Source organism: Pantherophis guttatus, chromosome 4, assembly GCF_059756535.1.
Source record: "Pantherophis guttatus breed Tessera chromosome 4, ASM5975653v1, whole genome shotgun sequence".
Taxonomy (NCBI): Eukaryota; Metazoa; Chordata; class Lepidosauria; order Squamata; family Colubridae; genus Pantherophis; species Pantherophis guttatus.
Genome location: NC_142066.1, coordinates 127427828 through 127453332, shown reverse-complemented (window position 1 = coordinate 127453332; position 25505 = coordinate 127427828). Strand labels below are relative to the sequence as shown.

Below are 25505 nucleotides of genomic sequence, written 5' to 3'. Positions count from 1 at the left end.
GGTCAGCTATGAAACGGGGGTATATTTTTCAGGTTAAATATCACAGCTGGATCATGTTCCTGATTGTAGAGTCAGTTGGATTCAAATGATTGTATGTAGAGAGGGTGATAGCTTTAAATGCAAGCCATGTGGCTTTATAACCAGATGTGTATGCGAGTGTAAATAGAAGCTTCCTTTGTTTTTGTGTTTAATCACCCATAATATAATAAGTTGCAGCAGGTAGCAGTACCTTGCCAATTTCGCTGTTCTTGAAATAACTAAAACATGTGGGACCTAGTTAGCATTTGAATGGGATGCCATCAGGAAGTTCCCAAGTTTTAGGTTAGGCAGGGAAGTCAAAAATACATTCCAGAAGAAGGTAGTGCCAAAGCTATTTTGGTATGGTTGCCGAGATAACCCCATGGCCATCATGTTTTTGTAATCACCAGTAATGAGCTCAAATGGAAGATTTCTCCTTTTAATGTACTATAATGGAATCACCAGTTCCTGCTCTCTGGAATGATGGATAGGTGAAGCAAAGAATGCTCAGCAGTTTGTTAACACATTTTTCTCAAGTAATGCTCCATTCTAAGACATGCCTCTCTTAGATAGGAACCTGAACAAAACTGTGCCAAGTGGGTTGGTTGTAGTTTTAGGCTACCTTTTAGATCAAAGGCATTTGGAGATGGGAAGAAACCTCATGATAATCAATATTATACAGGTAGTCCTCAACCTAAGAGCCTGTAGTACAGTGGACTAAAGCACTGTTATTAACAACTGCTGCTTGCAATTACTGCAAGGGCAAATCTCACTAGGCTCAAGGTTGACTCAGCCTTCCATCCTTTCAAAGGTAGGTTAAATGAGGACCCAGATTGTGGGGGCAATAAACTGACTTTGTAGAAATATACAAAAGTATGAAGGCTATTGCTTAAGACATTGTAAAACGCCCTGAGTCTCCGGAGAAGGGCGGCATATAAATTAAAGCAAAAGCAAAAACAACAGCAACAACTATGACCATAATGGAGCCTGCCCATTACAGTCATAAGGCACGATGGTTGTAAAGCACATCTTCCATATGACTGATCGGATTTTATGATCTTTTCCATGGCAGTTGTTAAGTGAACATTACAGTCATTGATAAGTATGACTGGTTTTGCGGAAAACCAGAAGTAAATGTTGATTTTTAGCAGAACATCATAAAATGCAGTCCACATAATCACGAGACACTGCAGCCATAAATATGGGCTTGTTTCTGAGTTACCCAAATGCGGTCACTTGAAATATACAGCCATCCGGTGGTTCAAGGAAAGCAGCAACCTGCATTGCTTCAACCAAATGTCAAATAAGATTTCTCTAACTTAAGGGCAATAGGGAAGCTGTGTTTCTTATGCTATCAGTATGTTTTTATTTGTGGATTAAATACTGAAAATGAAAAACCCTTGCTGATTTATTGTAAATTACCTAGAGAGCCATCAGTAGATCTACATATAAATTCTGTGAAATTCCTTATTGGTGACTGCTATGATACTGCTTTGCCTTTTTTTTTTTTTTGTGTAAAAAAAAGTGTTAAGCTAGTACAGCTTTATGATTTGCTTTCATTATTGAGTGGCACTTTTGTTAAGAAGACCGAGGATAATTTATGCTTAAGAATGACAAACTAGGACATTTATTTAGAATATGAAAGGAGCAAGGCTAGGATCTAGAATTCCAGAATCCTTTTTTAGTAATTTCATGGGGACACAAGAGGCTTGGATTCTTTTGTGGAAATGCACCCCAAGCTTGAAGAAATGTTCGCTGTGGTTCCATCATGGTCATATCCAGACTCCAATGCAGTTTATCTAAAGGTATTTAATCACCAATCAGCTTTTTATTGCAATGTTCTAAAGTGAAGCTTCTGAGTTGAAACAGTATTTTAGAGATTAGTATCAAAATGTCAGACAGCAATATTAATCATCCAGATGTGTTCCAAGAGAGCAGGTACTTGGCAGGACAAATGAAATCCTTTTCTTTTCTGCTAGACTAGAGCATTCATAGGATGACGGTCTCTCTCTCTCCCTGTTTCCTCCTTTGGAAGACGATAAATCACAGGCTTTGTCAGCAAGTCATGAGAAGGGCTGCTGTTTGTTAGAATCTGTCCAGCCAAATTATCAGAGTTGCATGGATTGGAAGTTAGAGCTCCAGAGATTCTTTTAGAAAGGAAAAAAAAAATCATGAAGAGCTCCATTTCTTTAACCCCCCTCATATTCTCAAACAGTTTACTATGAAATCACAGAACCAAAAACAGGAGAGAAAAGGGGTGGGGGTGGGGGTGGAAGAGGAAAATGTGGGCAGTTCAGTTCAGAATATTTTGTACAAGCACACATGGATGTGCAGCCTAGCACAAGAAGTTGGCAATCTTTTTTAGGTCTGTGAAGGTATTGTCCCAAAGTCACTGCCATGATGAGTGCCAGCAGTCACAAATGCTGCTCACCTTCTAGACGGATTCTTTCTTTTTATAATCCCCACTCCCTTTTTCTCAAGAAGCTGGCACATGTCCAAAACAGTCACTAAACTGGGACTATACATGATTTACATTTTCTAAGAATGTTTGTGGAACCTGGAAGTTATGCTTGCATCTTCACTCCTCCATGCACTGATGATGTTATTGAACTAGATAATAAAACATCATCAAGAAGAAAAGCAAGCCCAGAGAACACCAAGAACCGAATAAGAAAATATTTTGAACAGTCAAGTGGGATGATGAAATGACATCTTGGTTTCTATGAGGGTCACAGAGACAAAAGATTATCCAGCCTAAAGGAAAAAGATCTACTTTTTCCTTTAGGCTGGTAGATCATTCTCAAGTGATCTACTACAGTACTTGAGAATGATCTCAAATTTGGAAGCATTTACTTTGTTTTCAACTGAGATATCCTAGGATTTAAGCTAGGATGTCTTTGTTTGCTGCATCTCTTGATGTGCTGTAAGGCACTCTTGATGTACAAAGTGTACAACTTATAGACACCAATTTATCCGTGAATTGATGTTGATGAACACAAAGTCATGTCTTCATCACTTGCAAATTCACTTCTTCATCTCTAGCAAATGCACTCTAAATTAGGATTGCTTTTAAAACACCATGAAACAGAGTCCTGATAGTTGAAATAAAAGCTGTCTGAAAACACTCTAAAAATTAGGTAACTTATAACCTTGGTGTAGTAGCTTTCTTTCCTTATAGCATCTGCAAGATGTGTTTGGTATTATTAGCTCCTCAGTTAATGTTCTATTCGCAGTCTATTGTAGCACATTTGCATTGCAAAATCTGCCCAGAAATAAACCCATTGAATTCAATGGTATGCAATTCTAGATAAGTCTGTAAAGGGTTGCAGTCTAAATCTTTTTTTTGTTGCTAAACCAAGACAGCAAAAAGAAAAATTATCTTTTCAGGATGGATCTGTTAATCTCTTAGTTAAGATTATTTACAATAGATTTACCAAGTCTCCCCTCCCTTATTTTTTTTACTATAGGTGAATTAATCTTAGATCCTTAAATTACCTGTTCATGATTCCACATTTTTCAACCTGGCACACAATAGGAAACCAAAAGTGTGTGTATGTCTACAATTGTGCTATATAAACCAACACTGGGAACTATGGTAAACTGGTATTAGGGGGCAACTGACACATTAAACAACTTTTTTTTTTATACTGATAGATGAAGAACGGGAGGTATGCATGTTAAAGGCCCAGCAGAGAGTGGGCTGATCTTGACTCCATTGTGTAACGCCTATGTTCAAGTCTCAAACGAGGAAGCCCAAGGCAATGATTCCGAAGTAACTATTCCGAAGTTATTGTTCCAATAGGAGTGAGGGAAATAGCCTCAGCTACCGGTATCGACCTCCAGTTTCACCCCGCCCCGGAAAAGGGCGGGTTTTGCATCTGAGGCGGCTCTTGCCATGCCATGCCACGCCGCCCAACTTTTCTTATCTCGGGTACCAGACTTCGCGGCTCATTGCTCTAGCCATCTCCCAGCCCCCTGCAGACAACTCCAGGGAAGCATCGGAAGACTTGAAGCTTCCTTTTCCAAATGCTTTATTGTTTGTTCGGGAGCCAAGGGCGACATCATTATTCATATTCATGGGATATTAATTGCTACTGAGAAAGAAGAAGGAGCCAGAAAGCAGCAAGGCAAGCGGGGCGGGGCGAGGCGAGGCGAGAAAGACAGAGAGAAAGAAAAAAAGAAAGAGAGAGAACAAAACGAAGCGAAGCCAATTTTTCTTCTGTCTACCGGCGCAGAGGGCACGTTAATGCTTTGCTAGGGCATCCCTTTTCCACGCCCCGTGGTTCACGGCGAGGAGACCACCGTGAACGCGAGCGGCTGTGTAAGCCTGCGAAAGAGCGGAAGGGAGTCCCCTGGCGGCAGGGCACTGCACTGCAGAGCGCCTCGGGAGGACTCTGATTCGCCGCCAGTTTCAGGCTATAGAGGCTGGGATGCAGCTTAAAGTCTCATAGCTTTCTTTCCCCCTTCCTTTTTTCCAGCTGAAATGATTCGGACAGCGCTCTGGGGCTCTGACACCCAGCCGCTTGTATTGCATCGCTTGGCTTCCCCTCCCCTCCCCTTCCCACTTCTCCTCCCCCTTTCTTCCTTTTCTCTCCCTTCCCCCTAAAGAGATGATCAGCCAAGGTCTTTCCAGATAGATTTTATCGAAACTTAAAGAGCAGCCATCGCCGGGCACTTGCTGGCCAATAAGTCATTTTTAATAGAGACAAATCACTCGGAACGCCCAGGAGGCAATACCGGTGGCTACTGCTGGTGCCGCTGGCTGCTGCAAAAAGACGCGGGCGGTCCGGACAGCCTCAGGTCTCCTTCCTCTTGCAAGTTTCCTGCCATCGTGACGTCCCTGGGCGATTCCCTTCCGAAACCGGCGGCACCTGTTTCCACGGGACCTCTGTCCATATCATGGAGCAACCGCGCCGAGGGGACCCTGTCCGAGCACCCGAGCCCGCGTAGCTGGCTTTGACTGCTGTGCTGATTTCTTTTCCTATGGACTATTGCCAGAGATCGACATCTGCTTTCGGACCCCATATGCAGTAGGTGGACGCTTTCCTTTTCCCCACGAGCCTTCGGGGGGGAAAGAGGGGGCGACTCGAACAGCGGGGAGATTTGGCGACCAGCAATGAGGCAAAGAGGGTCAGGACAATCCAGAGAGAGAAGAACGGCTTCGAAGCACCGAAAAGGGGTTGGTGGGGGGTCGGAGGTGGTTTGAGGATCTGTGGGAGAAAGCGAGGTGTGTGTGTGTGCGCGCGCGCGCGAGCTTCTTTGGGCGTCTCTCAGGTTCAAGCCACTGTCTCGAAACCTTTGCTTGGAACTTGAGCTTGGTCTCGGCCATGATCCGGGAGCCCAGGTTAATCGATTGGCTCCTCTCAGCCTCCCCGGTCGCTCTTCTGATCCTCCTCCTCCCCCACTTTCCGCGCCCTCCTGGCCGGGTGCGTAGCTTTACTCCTGCCCCACGCGAGGAGTCGGGGTGGCGGCGAAAGATCTGGTGGATGCCCTCTCTTCCCACCCACCCAGACAAGCAAGAGCGCTGGACATTGGGAAAAAAATCCCCTAGCTCTTATTAAGCCTCTCGCTCTGGAGTCAGCCCGCAACTAGTTAATTTGGCCCAAGGAAAGCTCTTCTCCCAGCGCTCTTGCCAGATGGACTAATTCTCTTTGAGGCATCCCCTTCTTCCTCCTCGCTGGCTGCGTGTCCCTCCCCCTTCCCTTTCCACTCAACGCGGCAGCTAACCTTGTTTCCTGGTCATGGAGTTTATCCTTTCATTTTTGCCTAGGCTGAAGCGAGCTGTCCTGGCTCTTTAAAGTAGATGCCGGGTGGATCTATGGTTCTGGCGAAACAGAGAGGGAGCCCGAGCAGCGCGAAGGAAGTTTGAGCCGCGAGGATGCAGCCCACATATTGGTACGCGGTGCTTCTGCTGCAACCTGTGCTGTACCTGGTAAGTTTCTGCGCCTCTCTTTCCCCCTCTCTCTGCTCGTCTCCCAGCCGGGGCTTGCCGGCGGGATATCAGCAGGGGAGGCCTCGATCCTGGGGGAGACGTCCTACACTTCAGACAAACTTCTTGAATCCCTGAGTTCCTCCATCAATCACGGACGTGCCCTGAGGCAGAGAGGAGCGTTCGGCTCCGGCAACTTCAAAGGTCTAAATTAGGTTGAGGAGGGGGAGGTGGCTCTTGGGGAGTTTTCACTTGGAGCGGTGGGATGGTGGTGGTGGTGTCACACAACAGATACTGGGCAAGGGATATTGCAATCTTACTGACCAGGGCTTATTTTTGTGTGGAAGGCTTTTGCCGGTTAGCAGTGGTGTTTCGGACTCATGTTCTGTAAAACTTTTTTTCCTCCTCACGTTTTTAGTTGAGCATTGAACATTCTGTTCGTTCACATGTGAGAAGGGGGCCAAAATCACACAGTTTAGGAAACACACGGGATTGAGTTCCAAGGCCATTCGGATGAATCCCCTATCATCCTGTTTCTCCGACCCCTTCCTCCGGCACACCGTCCGAAACTCTCTTCCCGATCCGGTGCCTTCCTAATGACCTTCCATCTCTCTCTCAAACAATTGGCCATCCACCTCATTAGTTAGGAATGGGGGGGGGCAGTAGGCTTCCTGTCCAAGCTGGGGATCATGGGAGTTGTCGTTTGACAATTCTAGGCGGGCGTTTTGGGAATTGGAATCCAAAATACGCACCAGGGACTAGGAATAGGAAGATAATATTTGGCAGAATGCTTATCGGTGTGATTACTGGAAGTCAGCTTCCTTGTCTCCGTGTTTCAGGGTTTAGAATAGTTTTCCGGACCGAGGAAAAAAGTCTTCGTTGTTACTCCAAAAATTGCTTCAAGTCATTTTCCACTAGCGGGAATCTTGCGCGTGGGAAAATAAAGTCCTGTTGATTATCTTTCCCCCGCAGAATAAACTCGACTCATGAACCATTCCGCCGTGAGCATCCTCCCTTAGCTTACTGGGAAAGTGCCACGGGAATAACTCCCCTTTAAGAATACCGGGGGCATAGAGGTTGCAGCTTCTTTTCCCGCGGATCCAGTTCTCTGCACGGATCGAACTATTTGCATCACCAGAGCCCTCCATTCGGTTTCTTTCGGAAGCCACCGGTTTACAGATCGGATAAACGACAGTACGAGGATTAGGGTGGAGAGGAAAAACAAAAACAAAACAGAGAACAAGAGCTGAAAAGGCTTGAGTATAATTTCAACCCAACTAGCAGAAACCTAATGAGCTTCTTTAGGGTCTCTTTTTCCTCCGCAGCCTGTAATTGCAAGCTTTGGGCGCTTGAGGGCGCTGTGCCCCAATTTCAGCCTCGCTCGAGACATCTCAGGGTAAACAGGTGAACACGGGGGCAACCCCTCCCGTTGGAAATCATCGCTCTTGGATGCTATCCACCTGCTCGTGTAACCTTCGCTCCCCCTCCCTCCCAAAGGAGGATCGTGTGCCAGTTTAGAAGTTTAAAAAAAATATTGGAAAGCATTTTTGTCTTTCCTTTTAATAAAAGACCAACTTGCGTGCATTCTGACTATCCCTTCTCTATGCGGTGGACAGGTGTGGATCCAAAAGGAATGTGAGAACTGGCTGGAGATTGGACGCTCCGCCAAGATTCTCAAAGTGGCAAGACTCACACTAGTGACATCACATAGGGCAATGACTCTGCAAGGCTTCATAGACTACGGACACCTGAAAGGGTCATTTACCCTTTGCAATTTTTGGGGGGGGGCGGGGTGAAGGGGGGATTTTTTAGCGCCATCCCTATTCCTTCTGATTATTGTAAACGGTGTTAAGAAAACTACCGAACATGTAACCAGTGTCGAGATTCCTCAACTGTGCGATTTTTCCCACTTTCACCGGTCATGTTGTTTGCTAGAACTTAAAATAAGTCCTTATTCTAAATGTGCGGCACGCTGGAAGCAAGCGCGTCAGTTCTTTAATTGTAAACTGGGAGCATTTGAAATGCATTCCGTACGCAAATTATGCTGATTCAATTACTGTTTAGTTACCAATTTCATTACCTGAGTGACTTCACTTCCCCCCCCCCGCCCCCCAGCAGTGAAAACGGGAGGGGAAGAGGAAAAAAGAAATTCCTGAAAACAATGCAAGATTTAACTGAATTTGAAAATAAACCTTTTCGACCTTTTTTCGACTTGGCCCAGACTTCCTCCTCAGCCCAACTTTATGGTGCATGTCCAAGTCACCCGCTCTTCTAATCTGCCCTAGTTCCTGGCTGGTTTTCCCGGGGCCTTTCTGCAATGAGGTCGGGTGACAACACTGAGCTTTTCTAGCAAGCCTTAATTAAACTTGACTAAAGCATTTAATGCCATGGCGCGAACCAGTAAGGAAGGGGCAACGTTTTGTTGCCTGCCGCCCCTTCCTCCATGGAGGCCGAATTGTACAGAATGGGCTGGAGCGAAGCAATGTGGAGGGTTGGAGAAAAATAAAACCCGCTTTCATTCTGAGTTCCGCCGGCAGTGAAAATCGATCGAGATGTATAAAATGAAAAGGAAGATGGGTCCCACCAGTTCCGAGGAGCGTCTGCTGCCTGGGAAAGCCAGGGTCTTGTTTGGCTGTTCAAGCGCAAAACCTGGTTAGAAGCTCGGCTCTCCTTTCTCAGTCAGTCGGGCTTCGTTTTTGACACATCTGATTTCCGGCTGCGGCTGTCCGAAAAGGTGAGAGGCTGTATCCACCCAACCAATGTAACCTTAGCTACAAGCCGACTGAGTTGCTGGCTAAAGTTACTGCCTCTCCCAAGGCCAGGAGCTGTTAGGACAGCGGATGCTTTTCTGGCCAAGCTCTGGACTGAAGCCAGGAATGGCTTCCCTGTGTTTCTGGCTCTCGAAGGAATTCGGGGCATAACCTTAACAAGTTTTCCCTCTGCTTCCCCCTCCCCTCTCCTTTTGGCTTGGTCCTCGGGGATCTCAGCGTTGCCTACTCCCGGATCTCAGGATCCCTTCTTTCTTTGCACCGGGGAACGATGCGTTAGAAGAATCCCTGGATGGTGCAGAATAACCATTTCATCACGAAGCTTTCGTTAAAACAAGAACAATCTTCCGTTCGCGGGCGAATCGCCACCCATATTTAAAATGTGCCCAATGAATAATAGATAATTCCCCAGGCTCACTGTAGGTGAGCCGAAACATACAGTTCCCTTTAACGTTTTATGTTTGTGGGTGTGGGTGTGGGTGGGAGAGGGGGGTTTAGACACGAACTACTAGAGGAGTTGGAATCATTCCTAACCTGAAATTTGAATCTGATATTACTTCTGGAGCGTTTCCAGCAGGCTTCCAAGAGTGCAGATTACACTTGTGGGTTATATATGACATTGGGACAAACGTATACAGGACACTGTGAAATAAGACAATATAAAGTTCTGATAAGCAAAAAATTTAATACATAAAATCATGTATTACTTTTATAGGCAAGTGTATAGTACAAATAGGAATTATATATATATCTTCTCCATTTACACACTAAAGGCAAGAACAGTTATGTAAATACGTGCACACACACATTAACACATTAAATGTGTTAATATGTCTCTGTGTGTACCTTTATTAGACAATCAAAAAAGTTCCCCACCTACATATAAATTATTTAAAACTTTGTAAGAAAAGTTTTTTTTTTGAGGGGGAGAGTATCTGGTATGCGTGGCAACCGGATAGAATCCACCACAAGACTTGAACCGAGGCTCATTGTCACAGAGACGAATCTCGTTGATTTCAATAGGATTCATTGCATTCAAACCTAACCTGTGTGCCTCCGATGGAGACGGGGAAGAGACAAGGCAGAAGTACAAATCGTAACTTGCAGACGAGTCTCTCCTCTCCGACCTTGATTTAAAGTCCCCCCCCCCGAAGTCGTGGGGTTCCTTCCACTTCGGCGCTGATGGCAGTCAAAATCTCATTGCGCAGATTACGCCACTACGGGGAGCCGGCAACCTCCGGCCTTACTATAGAGATGCCTCGCGCCCTGCTCGTAGGGACGCACGCTCAAGTCGCCCAGCTTTTCCCTACCTGGCGCCTGCCATTTTGGAGGGACCTCATCTCTCGTCACCCAAGCGGGGTGGTAATGGGAACTGTCGCCTAAACAGGCTGGAGGGCGCCAGGTTGAAAAAGTCTGGATTCTGGAGATCTATCTGCAAGGCCGCGTCGAAATATTTTCCCGGTGGTTGTGGCGGCTAATATTCCCTTGAAAACATTGAAGCCACCGAGTCGTGGAGAAATAGGTTGATAGATTTGTTTCGACCCGTGTCCTGCTTAATAGTGTGAAACACTGAATCAAGTATTTTATTCTGATGATGAGACTTGTCCTTCTTTGCCTTCCTAGATTTATTTTAGGCACCTTTTCCTACATTTTCTGAACTCTAGATTGGAAACCAATGACTCCTTTAGCAGTACACGGAGTTGGTGTGGGTGAGTACGGTCTAAGAATGTGTTAAGTAATAGCAATATCTCCTCCACCTCGAACAATGTTCTGGGCTAAATTACTTCGCAGCTTAGCGGTGAAGCAGACATGTTTGCCGTTTAAATCCTACATTTTCGCCCGTATCCTGATTGGGCAGTACAGTAGCTAGCTTTGCTGTCGATAACGGGACTAACTTTTGGAGATTAAGTCCCAGGTTTACTTGGCAGCCAACTTCATGGTCTTCAGTAGAATGTGTGTAAAGGCGTAGAAGATCGAAGCTGTAATCTTAGAACGGCTAATACTACTTTTGGCCTCTTTGCGTAGTTCACTTCGACGACTTCGGTGCCAGCCATTCGACCTCATGAAGCTGGTGACTAGTAATTATGACGTGTCTTGTTTTTGTTTTTTAATCGGAGCTGCAACCAGGAGCGGACCAAAAACCGTATCTGAAACCCGAACACTTTTCCCGAAAAAAGCTTAGCAGGTTAGGGAAGTTGTACATACTTTATTTCAAGGGTGAGAGTATTTACATATTTATTTGAAATAGTTGCCATGAAAGTGCTCCACTAACGCTGGTCGAAAATCCCAACAACTTTTGCTATGTATATATATATAAAGAAGGCCCTGTATATAAAGTTGTCCCGATTCTGATCTCCACCCTGGTATTCATATTTCCTCGTTAGCTTCATCGACGGAATGCCGTTCTTTCAAATTAAGGATCCCGCACGACTCGGTTAACGGGTAGGTGGGCTGACTTATCCCGAGGCCAATTACCTAAGGGAGGGGGCGTGACCACACCTTCCTATCTGCCCTTCTCAGATCACACCGCCCAATAGGTCGCCTGACTTCATCCTCGGAAAGGGTCTGCGGGGTGTTTCGAGGCCTCTTCCCCACTTCCGCACACCTTGAGTGCTGTCCACACTGGCGGTTTCTAGCACCTTCCCGAGGCATAAGAGTGATATATCACTAATGCGGATAGGTGAAGACAATCGCTGATGTGGATAGCCTGCTAGTGTAACCCAAGGAGGGCGGTAAGGCTTGGATGCCATTGCTCCTAGACGAGTGCCTATGCTTAGGCAAGGATGAACTGTAGGGTAAAAGACTCGACCCATGGCTTCAGCTTTTTTTTTTTGGGGGGGGGGGGGGAGATTGTGTGTGTGTGTAGAGGGGGGGAGGGAGAGAATAGCTTCTTTTTTTTTGGTGACACGGCTGCAGATTCAAGGGCAGCTTATATTTCTTTAGTCAATCCTCCGCGTTCCATGATTTTGGTGTCATTCTTTTCGTCTCAGAATTAAAGGGCAGAATTATAACCCCTCTCCCCACCCCGCCCCAAATCAGCTAAGCATTTTCCGCAGGCTGCAAGGAAATTATTACCAACTGGGCCCTATTGTCCTCCACTAACCATTCCTCCCAAGGCTTTTTCAAAGATTGTGTGAGAGTGGGTGGGTGAGTAGTGCGAGTGGGAGTGCTGAAAGCATTTGGCTATTATTTGACTGCCCCCATCTCCCGTCCTCCTTTCTTTGAAGCGATTTGCTGTACTTTTGTAGATATCCAGAGAAAAAGCAAAACAGTTGGCCGCGCACCCGCGGTCGTGACAATTGATTTTGTTTGTTTGTTTGTTTGGAAGAATAAATAAACAAAGGAACCCCTAGTTGAATTTTTCTGCCTGTAGAAAAATGGTTGTCCATAATAAGGCTGCGTAGGATTTGAGGGCTGTTGCGACAAGCGACCTATGAAATAAAAGTAAGTGTCTACTGCTAGCTGTGTTCTGGGTGGAAGTATGGGATACGGTCACAGGCATCCACACACGTATAGTGATTATTTCTAAGAAAGCAAATTATTAAGAGGAAAACAGCATGCCTTACAGAATACTCTTTGCGCTTCTGTGCAGTCCACTTAGTGCAGGCTCCGCTTGTACCCAATATCATACTTCTTATCCCAAATAATACACGTACATTATTGTGGCGTATCTGGAGACCTCGCTGGCACTACAGACACAACCGTGTCATTAAAGAGCATCGCTCGCTCCCTTGGTGGGTCCAGTCTGCTAATGAATCGCTTCCTGACATTCCATTGCTTTTATCCTCCTAATCCCAAAGACGGTTTCCTTTGATCAACCTCGCCCCCCCCCCAAGGAATCCAGTGCGGCTTCCTTTCGAGGAGATGAATAAAATGACCCGGTTAACCTAGCCCGGTTAGCCTAGTCCAGTTCGGTTCATTAGCGCCTTGTTTTTTAGCTCGCTAATGTCGTTTTGTAGCGTTCAGGGAGTCAACTGGGATACCCACACGTGTTAGCAACTTTCCTCTGCTGCAGTTCTGCAAGCATTGGATCCAAACAACTGCACTGATCCCGTCCAGGACCCAGAGAGTTCAAGGTGAAGCTCCGCAGGGACAGAAACCAAACTTAGATCTTTGCTAAAACACAACTAACGGTGCCCAGGTCAGTTCGGATGGGATCTACTACAAATTCTGCTTCTTTTCTGCTCGCTCGCTTATACTTTTTCTATTTTTAAAATGGGGGCGGAGGCCTCTTGATGCTTCCTCTCTTTCTCTTTAATATCAGGAGAAAAAAAAAGACAGATTAGTACAAAGGCATTTAAGTGAAAAGGGAGTGGGCATTTCTCCCCTTGCTGCGTTTAGCTTGCTAATTGAACTCCCGCTTCCTTCGGCCTCAATAGCTTGTTTTAAATGTTGTAGTCGCGGTTGAGGGGTGTGTGTGTGTTTTTTTTTTCTCCATTTACACAGAGGCGATATTCCCATCTGGCGATTCTGGCAAATATTGTTGATTATATTCATAATATTATAATACTAACGTTATTAACGCAAAATCGCCGGTAGAGCAGCGATGAAAAAAAGAAAAGCAGCTTATTCTCTCTTTCCCATCCCTCTTCTTGCTTCCTTGGTAGGAAGCGCCCGTTTCTCGAGGGAATCCAAGTCTTGATTCCCCAGGATCGCTGGTCCTGTCTTACTTTCTGTGCTGCGATTGGGGCGAATGGCGCCCGGTGATTTCCCTTCTAGTTTAACTCAGCCCGGGTTCGCCTAACTTAGCATTTAAAGCACCCCCTCGGGTGCTTGGTAAATAGGAGCTTTTAGCTATATTTTATGCTATAGACTGACAACTTGACGACTCTGCTTGACGGATTTCTACTTCTCTCCCTCCTCCCAGTCTTCGCTCCCCTCCATCCTTTTTTCTAAATCTTGGCAAGCACTTTATCAAGGATAAAAAGGTTCTGCCGTAAGGATGTCACTCAATTTATGGTGAAAGTCGAATGAGTTACTTTTAATGAAAGTGCCTTCACGATGAATATTGCCAGCCGTTTCCTGAACAGGCTCCCTCGGATGGAAGGAAAGGAGGACATGCCAGTTTTTCTCCCCTGAAAAATACCCTCCCTCCAAACTCATTTACCAGGGAAGCCGACCCCGACCTTTCCGAAAACTGTTGGCAGGACTGTAGAGCAGGTCGGCGCAGGGGGATGCCTTATTGCACGCCGAGTAGCGCAGCAGACCGATTTCTGCCGGAGGCGCAGCCGAGACTAAACTAGAATGATCTATGACTGAGTGAAGCCAGTCAACAGTGCCCCATTCAGCTATGTGAATAAACTAACCGTGGCTTGGCATAATCTGTAATCCCTGCCTCTGCCTTTTTATGCCCTAATCTTGCTTATCCACCTCAAATGCAACTCCTTTATGATCACTCATGGTAGCAGGGTTCCAAAATTTAGGGAAGTGAGAGAGGCGCCCATAGTAGAACACAGGTGTTCCCAGATATACAGTTATGCTGTCCTTCAAGTTCAGCAAAGTTTAGGAGGGGCTGATGTATGGGACATCTGATCTTTACATACATACATACATACATACATACATACATACATACATACACACACACACACACACACACACACACACACACAGAGAGAGAGAGAGAGAGAGACAGAGACTGAGAGAGATAGAGACAGACACACAGAGAAAAGCAGACAGACAGAGAAACACAGAGATACCCCTTCTCTCAAGCCAATCTCGTATGTATGTATGCATGCATATATGTGTATAAAGTATGTTATAGGGGACAATTATTGTTCTCTATATTGTTCTCTATCACATACCTTATTTCATGTTTTTGAATTGTATCCATAGCATAAATCTATCTAGGATGAAGATGATCTCTGAAAGTTTATCAATTTCTCTGTAGCCTATAATGTTCTGTTCTTACTATAAATCTTCAAGTTTGTTTTAACTTCTTTGAATAATGAATTAATTGAAAAATAGTCCAAAGCACACTTCTCCAACAAGCAATCCTCCAAGAATTGACTGGGAGATTCATGGGATTTGAAATCCAACACTTCCAATTAAGGTATTTAGTAGAAAGTGGTGCCTATTGAGTGAAGTAAGTGACTTTAATGCAAGCATGTTTAAGGTCACAGACTCTAATGACATGAAAACTTCAGTTTCAAATAAAAGTAGCCAGAATTGCTGTTGGAACTTTTCCTGAAATTTATTAAATTTGTTTTCCAATATACAGGATCATTTTAATTGTTTTATCATTTGTCATAGGGGATTAATGGGTCTAGGTGAAAAAGGATTCTATTTGATATCAAATACCACCCAATACTAACTAGTGCAGGCCACAGAGCCCAGTGATATAATCCAATGCCTTATCTAATTTATCATTCGGAATAAATTTCAATAGATTCACAGAAAGTACTGAGAAGCATAATTATTAAAGAATTTAGTTGGTAGCAAATGAATTAAAAAAAAAGAAAAACAAATGAGTTTATCTCTATCTCAAAGCAAATCCCATTGGCATTCATTAATTGAAGCTGTAAACAAATATTCACTATACACTGCTTCAATTGACTATTGTACTGGTCCCAATTACTCGTGAAGAAAAATAAAAAAAAATAAAGCAAACAATACATATGTGTTTAATGTGTGTATTGCTGCCTTTTTTTAGTGCAAACTTTAGAATGATACAACACTCTTTCTCTGTTCAATTTTATTTTTATTTTATTTTTTTAGAAACCCACCATTATTACTTTATAAGTAAATTTAAGGCAATAAATACATAATGCTCCTCCCATTTTCCCCACAAAACAACTTTATGATCTAGTTGGGCTAAGATTGGTCCAAAGTCATCCAGCACCTTTCATGCCTAAAATGGAACTGGAACTCACAGTCTCCTGGTTTCTAAGACAGCACCTTAACTACCACACACAAAACTGGTTATTTTCTGTTGGTTCTAATTTTCTGATTGCTTCAAAATTTTCTGTGAGACCAGAGTTCCTTTTGCCTCCAAAGTGATCCTAATCAAACTTTTGGGCTGGATACACTGAGGGTTGCTAGTGGCCAAGGTTGTCTTTCTCCTATAGTTTCTGTCTCTTCAAAAGGGTTGGTCAATCCATTATCCACTTAAAAGCAGTAAAAATAAGTAAAGTACAAACCAACTAGTCTCAAAGTTATGACAGCACTGAAAAAAGTGATTTATGACTGCTTTTCACAGTTATAATTGTTGCAGCATCTCCATGGTCATATGATCAAAATTCAGGCACGTGGCAACTGACTCATATTTATGACAGTTGTAGTGTCCTATAATCATGTGATCACCTTTTGAGACTTTCTGATGAGCAAAGTCTGTGGGGAAGCCACATTCACTTAACAACCATGTTACTAATTAAACAACTGCAGTGATTCACTTAACAATCGGGGCAAGAAAAGTCATAAAATGGGACAGAAGTCACTTAACAATGGTCTTGCTTAGCAACAGAAATTTTGGGCGGAAAGTTGAGGACCATCTGTGATTGTTCATAAAGTTAACACAAGACATAAAAAGAGCGTGACATAACCTGATTTTTAAAAACTCGAAAGCCTAAAACGGAGCTTGGAGTTCAGGATGAATACTTCCAATTCTCTTCCCAGTGGATTCTAATTTTAAAGCTCATCGAAAAAAGCCTTGAAGCTTCAGATTCATCTCACTATAAACTTTTAGATTTCTAGTTAGTGTCATCTTTGGAGTTAATGTAATATCCATCTCCATTTATTATGATGTTGTTGTTGTTAGTTGCGAAGTCATTTCCGACCCATCGTGACCCCATGGACAATGTTCCTCCAGGCCTTCCTGTCCTCTACCATCCTCTGGAGTCCATTTAAGCTCACGCCGATTGCTTTAGTGACTCCATCCAGCCACCTCGTTCTCTGCCGTCCCCTTCTTCTTTTGCCCGCAATCTTTCCCAGCATTAGGCTCTTCTCCAGTGAGTCCTTCCTTCTCATTAGGTGGCCAAAGTATTTCAGTTTCATCTTCAGGATCTGGCCTTCTAAAGAGCAGTCAGGGTTGATCTCCTCTAGGACTGATCAGTTTGATCACCTTGCAGTCCAATGGACTGCAGGAGTCTTTTCCAGCACCATAGTTCAAAGTCCTCAATTCTTTGGCGCTCAGCCTTTCTTATGGTCCAACTTTCATATATTGGTCCAATTTATTATATATTTATATAATTATTGATTATATCCTACTCTTATTATTCAAGTAGTGCATATAACTAATACTCCTTTCTCCTCCAATTTTTCAACAACAACAACAACAACAACAACCCTGTGAGGTGGATTGAGTTGTGAGAGAATGTCTGGACCAGTTACCCAACTGGCTTTCTTGCCTAAAATTGGACTAGAACTCATGGTCTCCCAGTTTATTATATGAATTCAAACATAGTCTTCAACAATAGATCTCTGGAAGACTTTTCACTGAAACACTGAAAGTATTCTACTCACACTGTGAATCTTTATATACAGACTTGTTTTGTTGTGTTGCCGTATAGAATAAAAGTTTCAGCCAGAATGTCCATCTTTTATAGGTAGACTGGGTGAATATATTTACACACACACACACACACACACACACACACATTTAGAAGGTATTTACTTTACTTGTCACCACTTCAAATATATATTAAATATATAATTTACTGATATATAAACTTTCATGTTATTCAATTCCAAGGCTTTGTTGGGTCTTATATGCACTTAGAATTATTGGAGAAATTAGTAAGCCTTAAACTAGATGATGCATGACTTCATGCATGTTAATCACCACTGTTTCAGAGATCATCTCTTTCCTGTTCATCTGTCTAGCCAATCAGGACTATTTTATCATATTAATATTTTTATCAGAATATTTTATTAATATTTTGTCCTCTTTCCCAAGGATAAGAAGGTTTTCACTCTCTCTTTCAAAAAGAGAGAGAGAACTTTCTTACTCTTGGAAAAGGAGGAAAAAAACTATATCCTATATATATATCCCTCGCTTTTGTGGTTTTAGGATTGCTCTAGTGATTTTTTTCTTTTTCATGCTTCTCTAAAGAGAGAATCTAAAGTAGGTTTTTAAAATGCAAACAGTTCCTAACTTGCTTTTCTGTCATCCCAATCTTATTGTACCTTATTTGCTTTTCTAGGGGATTGAGTAAGAATGCCTGTTGAGTTGTTATTTCAGTACCATGAACAACTACCACATTAATTTTCTTCTGTGAGATTGTGATACAATATGAGAAAGTTTCCTCTTCTAAACATGGATAGAGTTTTAAGTGTTATATTCTCAAAGGATCACCAGCACGTTGCATTCAGTGTCTACCTGTAATAGTGGCACTTTCAGATTCTAGTGCCTTGTACAAAAGGGTTGTTGAAAAGCAGTGCTCTAGAATGCAATCTTTTTCTTTGGAAACAAAGACAACAAATAATTAAGATTGATGTCTCATTAACCATTGGTGGGGATTTTAAGTGAAACAACTGGAATAAAATGTCTCTTTGAGAAACATTTCTTCCCTCTCCTTCCCCATACTTACGTTTTAACAGTTCCTTTAGAATTTGTTTTAAGACACTGGACAAGAGATAAAGAAATATTCAAAGTAGACCAAGCCCCTTTAAGAACAGCTTCCACTAAACTTTCCAATGTAAGCACCTTCATTTTCTAGGAGCTCATCCTCTTTTCCCCAGAAAGAAAAAAAAAACTGAAATTAAAAATATTAGCCAGAATCCACTTATTTCCCCCTTCTTTACCTGACTAGCCAATTTGCATTAAACATGAATAGATGAGAAATTGAATTGATTTTGGATGAAGTGCCCCATTAAAAGGATTAAACATGGAAGGAAAGGCTTTGGGGATACATAATTTTTAGAGTCTTCCCTTGAGTGGATTAAAACAAACAAACAAACAAACAAAATTGTAATAGATTGGAAAGATTAATTTGGAAGATTATTGACAATGAAATAGCTGCAGAAGGTTGAAGGCAGAGAACATTTAATGACCTTCACCAAAACATAGTTAATGAGGGAGTTTTCTATTGAGCCTCTCACTAAATCAGCAACTAATAACAATAATTAATTAATTAACCTTTGCCTTTACAAAAATAATGGCAACAAATCTTATTTGACTCAAAGCCAAACCTCAGGAATTATGCCACAAGGATGCTGTTATAATTGACAAGCCATAGTGATGGAAATCAACACATTTAAGACGAGTGTTTGCCCAATTAGCCTAAATATAAATGACTGTTTATGAGTTGGGTTGGGGAGAGGAATGGCATTCCAGCCAGCATATTTCCTTGCAAAGTAAAACATAATCACTGACTTTGCCTCTCAATCACATAAATCCTCACTTAATATTGACAGAGCTGTTCCCCCAAGGGCTTTGCACACCAAGAAGTGATTGTCAATAAAATACAAGGAAGTTTCAAGGGGTTGCGTAGCTGGAAGAATGATAGGGCCTGTGCAATAAAGAATGCAGATGGAAGACTGTTTTGAATCAGACTTATTCAAACCCCAATGAAGAATATGTATGGGGATTGTGGGCAACAAAGAATAGAAGCTAAACCACTTAGAATGTTGTAAGCTCTTTGGAGGTTGTGAAATAAAGCTACTTGGGTAAGAAAAAGTTAAGATTTATCTTAGCTATACACCTGTGCACTTTGCTATCTGTGAAATGGATAGAAGACTGCCCTGCACAGAAGAGATGTGTGCGGTGCAGTTCAGTGCCTGGAAATTTAACAAATATTTTGAAAAGCAAAATACTTAGGGTTTTTTTTTTACGCCTTCCACAAGAAACTGAAAGTGGCCTATATCCTTGCAACAGCCCTCATACAATCTAAGATATGATTGTTCAAGGTCACCCAGTGAATCCTAGCAACTAGTACATGGTTGTATTTTGTTAAGCTCATTTTTTCAGGTGATAAATCTTGTGTAATATTTTAGATATACTGTATAATCATTTTTCTGATGTTCCCAATTATTCATTTTCATACAGAATTAACCTACAGGCACCATGAACTAAGATGAAGACAGGATTTGACTCTGAGTCTTTCTATATTCCAGCACTTAGTTGTAAATTTCTCCAATTTTGCATTTTATATTTGTTCTTCACCATTTTCCAAATATGCTGTCCAGGCTGAAGGTGATATGTGGTGTAATCCAATAAATTTGTGAGCACAAGATTGGGGAAGGTTGTTTTGCTTGACAGATCTTTCTTTTTTCTTTATCATTATCTTTATATTTTGCTTTCTCCCCAGAGGTCTGTTTTGTTTTGTTTTGTTTTGTTTTGTTTTGTTTTGTTTTGTTTTGTTTTGTTTTGTTTTGTTTTATTTTATTTTATTTTATTTTATTTTATTTTATTTTATTTTCTTATCTTATCTTATCTTATCTTATCTTATCTTATCTTATCTTTATTTATCTTTATATTATTAAGAATAACATTGCTAGACTGAAAGATACTTACTGGCCTCATGTCAACATATATGTTTCTATGGTTGAGGAAACCAAGCCAAACCAAACCAAACCAAACCTGTGTCTTCATAAAGTTGCTCTTCAAACTTAATTCCCCAAGTGATGGCAACTTTTACAATAGAAGTGAGGCATTCTAAATATTGCCCAGCTACAACTCCTAACAACCTCAAACAGTTGGGATAATGGTGAAGGATGCCTGGTAGTAATCCAAGAGATTGGAAAGTCTATATGTTCTTCATACCTTTTTTATATGATTCCTATTTTTTGTTTTGTTTGGGGTAATCTGTGCTCATTTTTGGTCCAGTTTTGATCGCCACAATGTAAAAAAGATGTGGAAACTCTAGAAAGATTGCAGAGAAGAGCAACAAAGATGATTAAGGGACTGGAGGCTAAAACATATAAAGAATGGTTGCTGGAATTGGGTATATATAGTCTGATAAAAAGAAGGACTAGAGGTGACATGATAGCAGTCTTCCAATATCTCAGGGCCACAAAGAAGATGGAGTCAAGCTATTTTCCAAAGCATCTGAGGGTAGGACAAGAAGCAATGGGTGGAAACTAATCAAGGGGAGAAGCAACCTAGAACTAAGGAGAAATTTCTTGACAGTTAGAAAAATTAATTAGTGGAACAACTTACCTCCAGATGTTCCAACACTGGAAGTTTTTAAGAAGAGTTTGGATAACCATTTGTCTAAAGTGATGTACGGTTTCCTGCCTAAGCAGGGGGTTGGACTAGAAGACCTTCAAGGTCCCTTCCAACTCCTATACTGTACTGTACTGTACTATACCCCACCCCACCCCACCCTACCGTACCCCACCCCACCCCACCCCACACTTATGCTGGCAGGTTCCTTTTCACATGTAAATTGTATTGTTCATTGAGCAGGTCTGTCATTTAACAGGGGGAGCCTGCTCAGACACTCCAGGTCCAGCTAGTTCCCCATTATACTCCTTATTAGTGGCATCAGCAATAACAGTGAAGAACACAGCAGCTGTTTTGAATCCACTGCCTTAGCTAGCAAATAGTCTGGCTTCCTTTTTTTAGACTGAATTAGAGGAAAAGATGATTGAAGAATAAAATTGTTAGTGTCTTGTCTCTTCTTTTCTTGATGAATTTTGAAAGTCATTATAATGCCTATACTTCTGCATTATTTTGACTGGTGTTTTCTAAAGCTCTCCGCCTTAGGAGAGGGAATAACTTGGATTTTGGGAACCTTTAGCAGCATATCCATTGCAGAAACAGGATACCCAGACTACACTGTCAATCACTGATTTCTGCAGGACAGTGGGAATTGTGCAGAGGATCAGTAGTTAAGATATAATCTGAAAGGAAGGCTTGTTTCAGAAAAAAACCCTTCTACAGCTCCATGGTAAGAGAAAATCTTTAGTTATTGAATTAGTTTACAGTAGTAAAGTGAAACAATTATGGGGGTTTTCAGGATTTAGTTTTGACAGTGTGATAAGTCTATTGTCCTACATATAAAGTGGCTGCTTTAGGGGTTGATTTGATGCTTTGAGTCATTTTGTATTGATTTGATATTTCTTGTTATATTGATATTTCATATAAGGACTTTTGAATACTTACTGTATTTAAAAGATAGTGTCAAAGCAATAGCTTTGAAAGGAAGGGAAGGCTCCCTCTGAGGAAAATTGTAGGCCTCTTCTCTACATTTTTTTCAACATAGACAAAAGACGAGAAAAGAATTAATCTTCTTGCCATTTTACAGGTGCTGTTGTGAAGGGGAGCATGGCACCTCAGTAAGAAGAAGAAAATTGTATACATACGGATGATGAGAGTTGCAGTATAGATGCAAATCTTTTCACTGAATCTAAACAACATACTCTTTGCTAAACTAGTTCTTTATACATACTATATTTTGGAAGTGGAGTTTCCAGCATTCCTAGCCAATGTGGCCAAGGATTATAATATAGCTGCAGATTTAGTAACCCTATTCAGAGTTGTGGCGAAATGAAGATGTTGCTTAGTTCACGTTTTTGTCTTACAAAATCATGCCAGTATCTTTTCCCAGTTGCTGTGGGACCTACTGGAATGGCAAGACTTACATAGACTTTTCTTCATCCTGTACAGTACTGCCCTCAAAAGCTTCTTGCTTTGTTATGATTTGTTGCCTGAATAATTGTTTCTTGATTTGTTTTCTATATTTTATTCAGTTGCTTTAATAGCTAAACTATTCAATATTTATTGAGATTTTATAATTTGTCTATTGATAAGAGATGAGATATAGGAAGAAGAGATGTTTTATTGAAATATTAGAGAAAGTGATGTTACTGTTTGCAGTTGTCTGGTGGGCGAGATAAGTGATTTCTTTATACATCTTTTTTCTTATTTTTTCTTTTTCTCTGCACTTTTTGTTTTTTATATTCATAGTCTGTATACTTTTTATCTTTGTATTTGTAAACTTTAATTCAAATTATTATAAGAAATTATGGGCCATATATTTTGCTTACTGAAAAATAGAATCAGAAGAACATTAACTGAAATTAGACTTTTCAATGACACCCTGCTGATGTTTAGTAGGCACAGTGGCTCCAGGTTTCTGTCAAAATCTAAATGAACAATGCTGGTGAATCCATAAAGATATAAACTCTTTAGAATTAAGATGCTAAACAAACACCTTTCTGAGTATATGGTTACCAAGTTTTATGATTTGCTTTTAAATATTCTGCTTTGTGTATTTCTGGTAAGTGAAGTGAACCAAGTGTAGTTATTAAGTATTCTTGATAATGGCACCTGAGTTTTATTAGAATACTCCCTGGAGAAGTTTATCTGATGTCTTCTTGTGCTTTATGCATTTATAAAGATATTGTTATTTTCCCAGACTTTTTACCTACTACCTGTGCTCCCACTATATTAAAAGAATGACTTTTAATTTCAGTTTTCTTGTAGCTTCTTTAGTAAGATATATTTTTATGCTTACATTTTTATTGTTGGTTGCCTGAGTAATAGTTTCTTGGTGGTTTTTTTTTTTTTTTTTGCATTTTATTGGTTTGCCTTAGTTCCTAAACTGCCCACATATTTATTGATCGGCAATCAATAATAAGTTATGTCATTTGGGAAAACAGAAGATTGGATTAGATGAACTCTTGGCCTAATCTAGGAGCAGAATTTTGATAATCTTATGCTAAATCTAATTGTTCAAGTAAAGAGAGAGACATTGGGGAAATAGACAAGCATTAGGAACATGTTATCAAGCTTTGTGCAAATGTTTTCACAAAATGATGCATTAATGATGATATTTAATCTCTTCTTGTTGTACAATATTGATTATTCCATTAAAAAAATCTTATATATAAGTACGGCCCAACTTGGAAGGTCAAATAACTAAAGTTCTAAAGAAAGATTGTTACCTAAATAGCTTGATTTTCAAAATTTAATAAACAAAATGCACACTTAATCTATTTTATATAGAAAATATGAATCAAGTTACTTTGCATGGGTTTAGATCATGGATGTCAAACTCACGGCGTCACGCTGTGGTCATGTGACGATTTGTGACTTTTTTCCTTTTGTGGAGTTGGGGTGGGTGTGGCCTGTGCATGACGCATCTGGCCCATGGGGTGCCAGTTTGACATCCCTGATTTAGATAATTTAAATACTGTAGGTATTAAAAGCAGCACAGTATGATTGGTAAGCCTCCCAAAGAGATCTACAGGGTGCTGCCATGGCAATTATTTTGTTACATGGCATGATATTAAGCTTCTGACTCAGGACTGGAGTATACCAAAGAGTAACCAGGGTTGGAATCTATACTATGTATCTGAAAATCATACTGGAATTGATTTCTGAGAAAACATGTAGATTTGGGGCTACATTTGTTAGTCCATAAACATTTCTTTCTTAGCCCAAGGTCTCAAAGCTTGGTCCAAAAGTCTTGTTGGTAGCATCATTTCTATTTCTCAGTTAACCAATTTTGTCTCCTAGGAAAAGTTTGGCTAAATACCCACCATCTTGACGAGTCTCTGATGATAATTCATAGTGCTTCTAAAACTTTCCTGTGATCTCTTTCATTTTATCCCTCTACTTTGTATATTATTTTCACTTTTCTATTATTCTATATGAATAACATTTCTGACCACAATGATTTTTCCTAGTTTATTATCTACTCATCCCATATACCCAAAGAAAGTGAATTTCTGTCTGTGAGAATCATCAATCATTGCTTTCAAGATTCAGTGGGTTTTCGTTTCATTCTGAATCCGCAGATCATTTCTTCTTCTTGTCCTTGGTATTCAGTTTCCTGATTCATAATCATAAGAAGTCTATCCTTTTTCTCCTGCTGTTTTTCAGTGTCCAGTTTTCACAGCTGTTCATTACCACTACATAGGTAAAAAGAATAAATGGATAATTTCTCAATTCTGATTTTAATTTCATTATTTTTTTAATCTTCTGATTCTAATTTTATTATTATTATTATTTAAGATTTAATCTTCAATTCGATTTACAATCTGGGACTGCTAAAAACTTAACAGTTCAAGTTCTAACCAAGGACCTAATTGCTGTTAAGAATTTTTAAGTATATAGACAATTCCCAATAAGGTGGTTTGCATAGTCAGAATATTCAGGTCTGATAAGTTCAAAATTTCTAAGTATCTAGACTACTACTACTACTACTACTACTAGTAGTAGTAGTAGTAGTATTAATCATCGCACAGTCAGCCAGATGTTCAGACTAGGTTTGGCATTTTTATCTACCTATCAAGTCCTTACTAAGGACCTGGGATAAGCAAATCTGGATGTTTGTCAGTGTTAAGGATATCGTCACAGGATGGAAACTGTTCCAAGTAAAGCTGCCTTCTGCAATTGACTAATGGCAAATTTGTCAATGCCTATCATGTTCAAATGGTGCTCCAGTTGTTTTGGGATTGCACCCAAGACACCTATTACTATTGGTATTACCTTGCTTGCCTTTGCCACAGTTATTCTATTTCTAATTGTAGGTCTTAGTTTTTGTTACCTTCTTCAGTTTTTTCTTTACTATTCTGTTGGCTCCAGGCAGTGTCACATCCACTATCCAGACTTTTTTGTCTTTCTTATTGACAATTGTTAAGTCTGAGATTGTTGTTGTTGTTGTTGTTGTTGTTGATGATGATGATGATGATGATGATAATAATAATAATAATAATAATAATAATAATAATAATAATAATTTTATTTTTCACAATAGTAAGGCGTGTTGTGGGCTAGATGTCTGTCTGTTTGGATCTGAAAGTCCCACAGGATCTTGACTTGCTCATTTTCAAGAACTTAGTTTGGTGTTCCCAATAATTTTTGCCGCATTCAAAACCAAACTTCTGGCAAATCTTCCAAT

At 41.0% G+C, this 25505-nt stretch overlaps 1 protein-coding gene across 7 annotated transcripts in view; it reads left to right on the top strand.

Moving 5' to 3' along the window:
* The first annotated feature begins 3944 nt into the window (after positions 1-3944).
* NXPH1 (neurexophilin 1) overlaps positions 3945-25505 on the top strand; it is a 186948-nt gene continuing 165387 nt past the window's right edge. For 4 of the 7 annotated variants that reach the window (XR_004588496.3, XR_004588495.3, XM_034402039.3 and 1 more), the window contains exons 1-2: positions 3945-5048; positions 5789-5950. Coding sequence is in view for 4 of the 7 variants with exons in the window: in XM_034402039.3 (XP_034257930.1) it covers positions 5897-5950 (54 nt within the window). In the remaining 3 variants the exon portion in view is untranslated. Of the gene's footprint in view, positions 5049-5311; positions 5445-5487; positions 5951-25505 lie in introns of those variants that run through there. The other 3 variants (XR_015734047.1, XM_087892746.1, XM_034402038.3) reach the window with 2 other exon arrangements.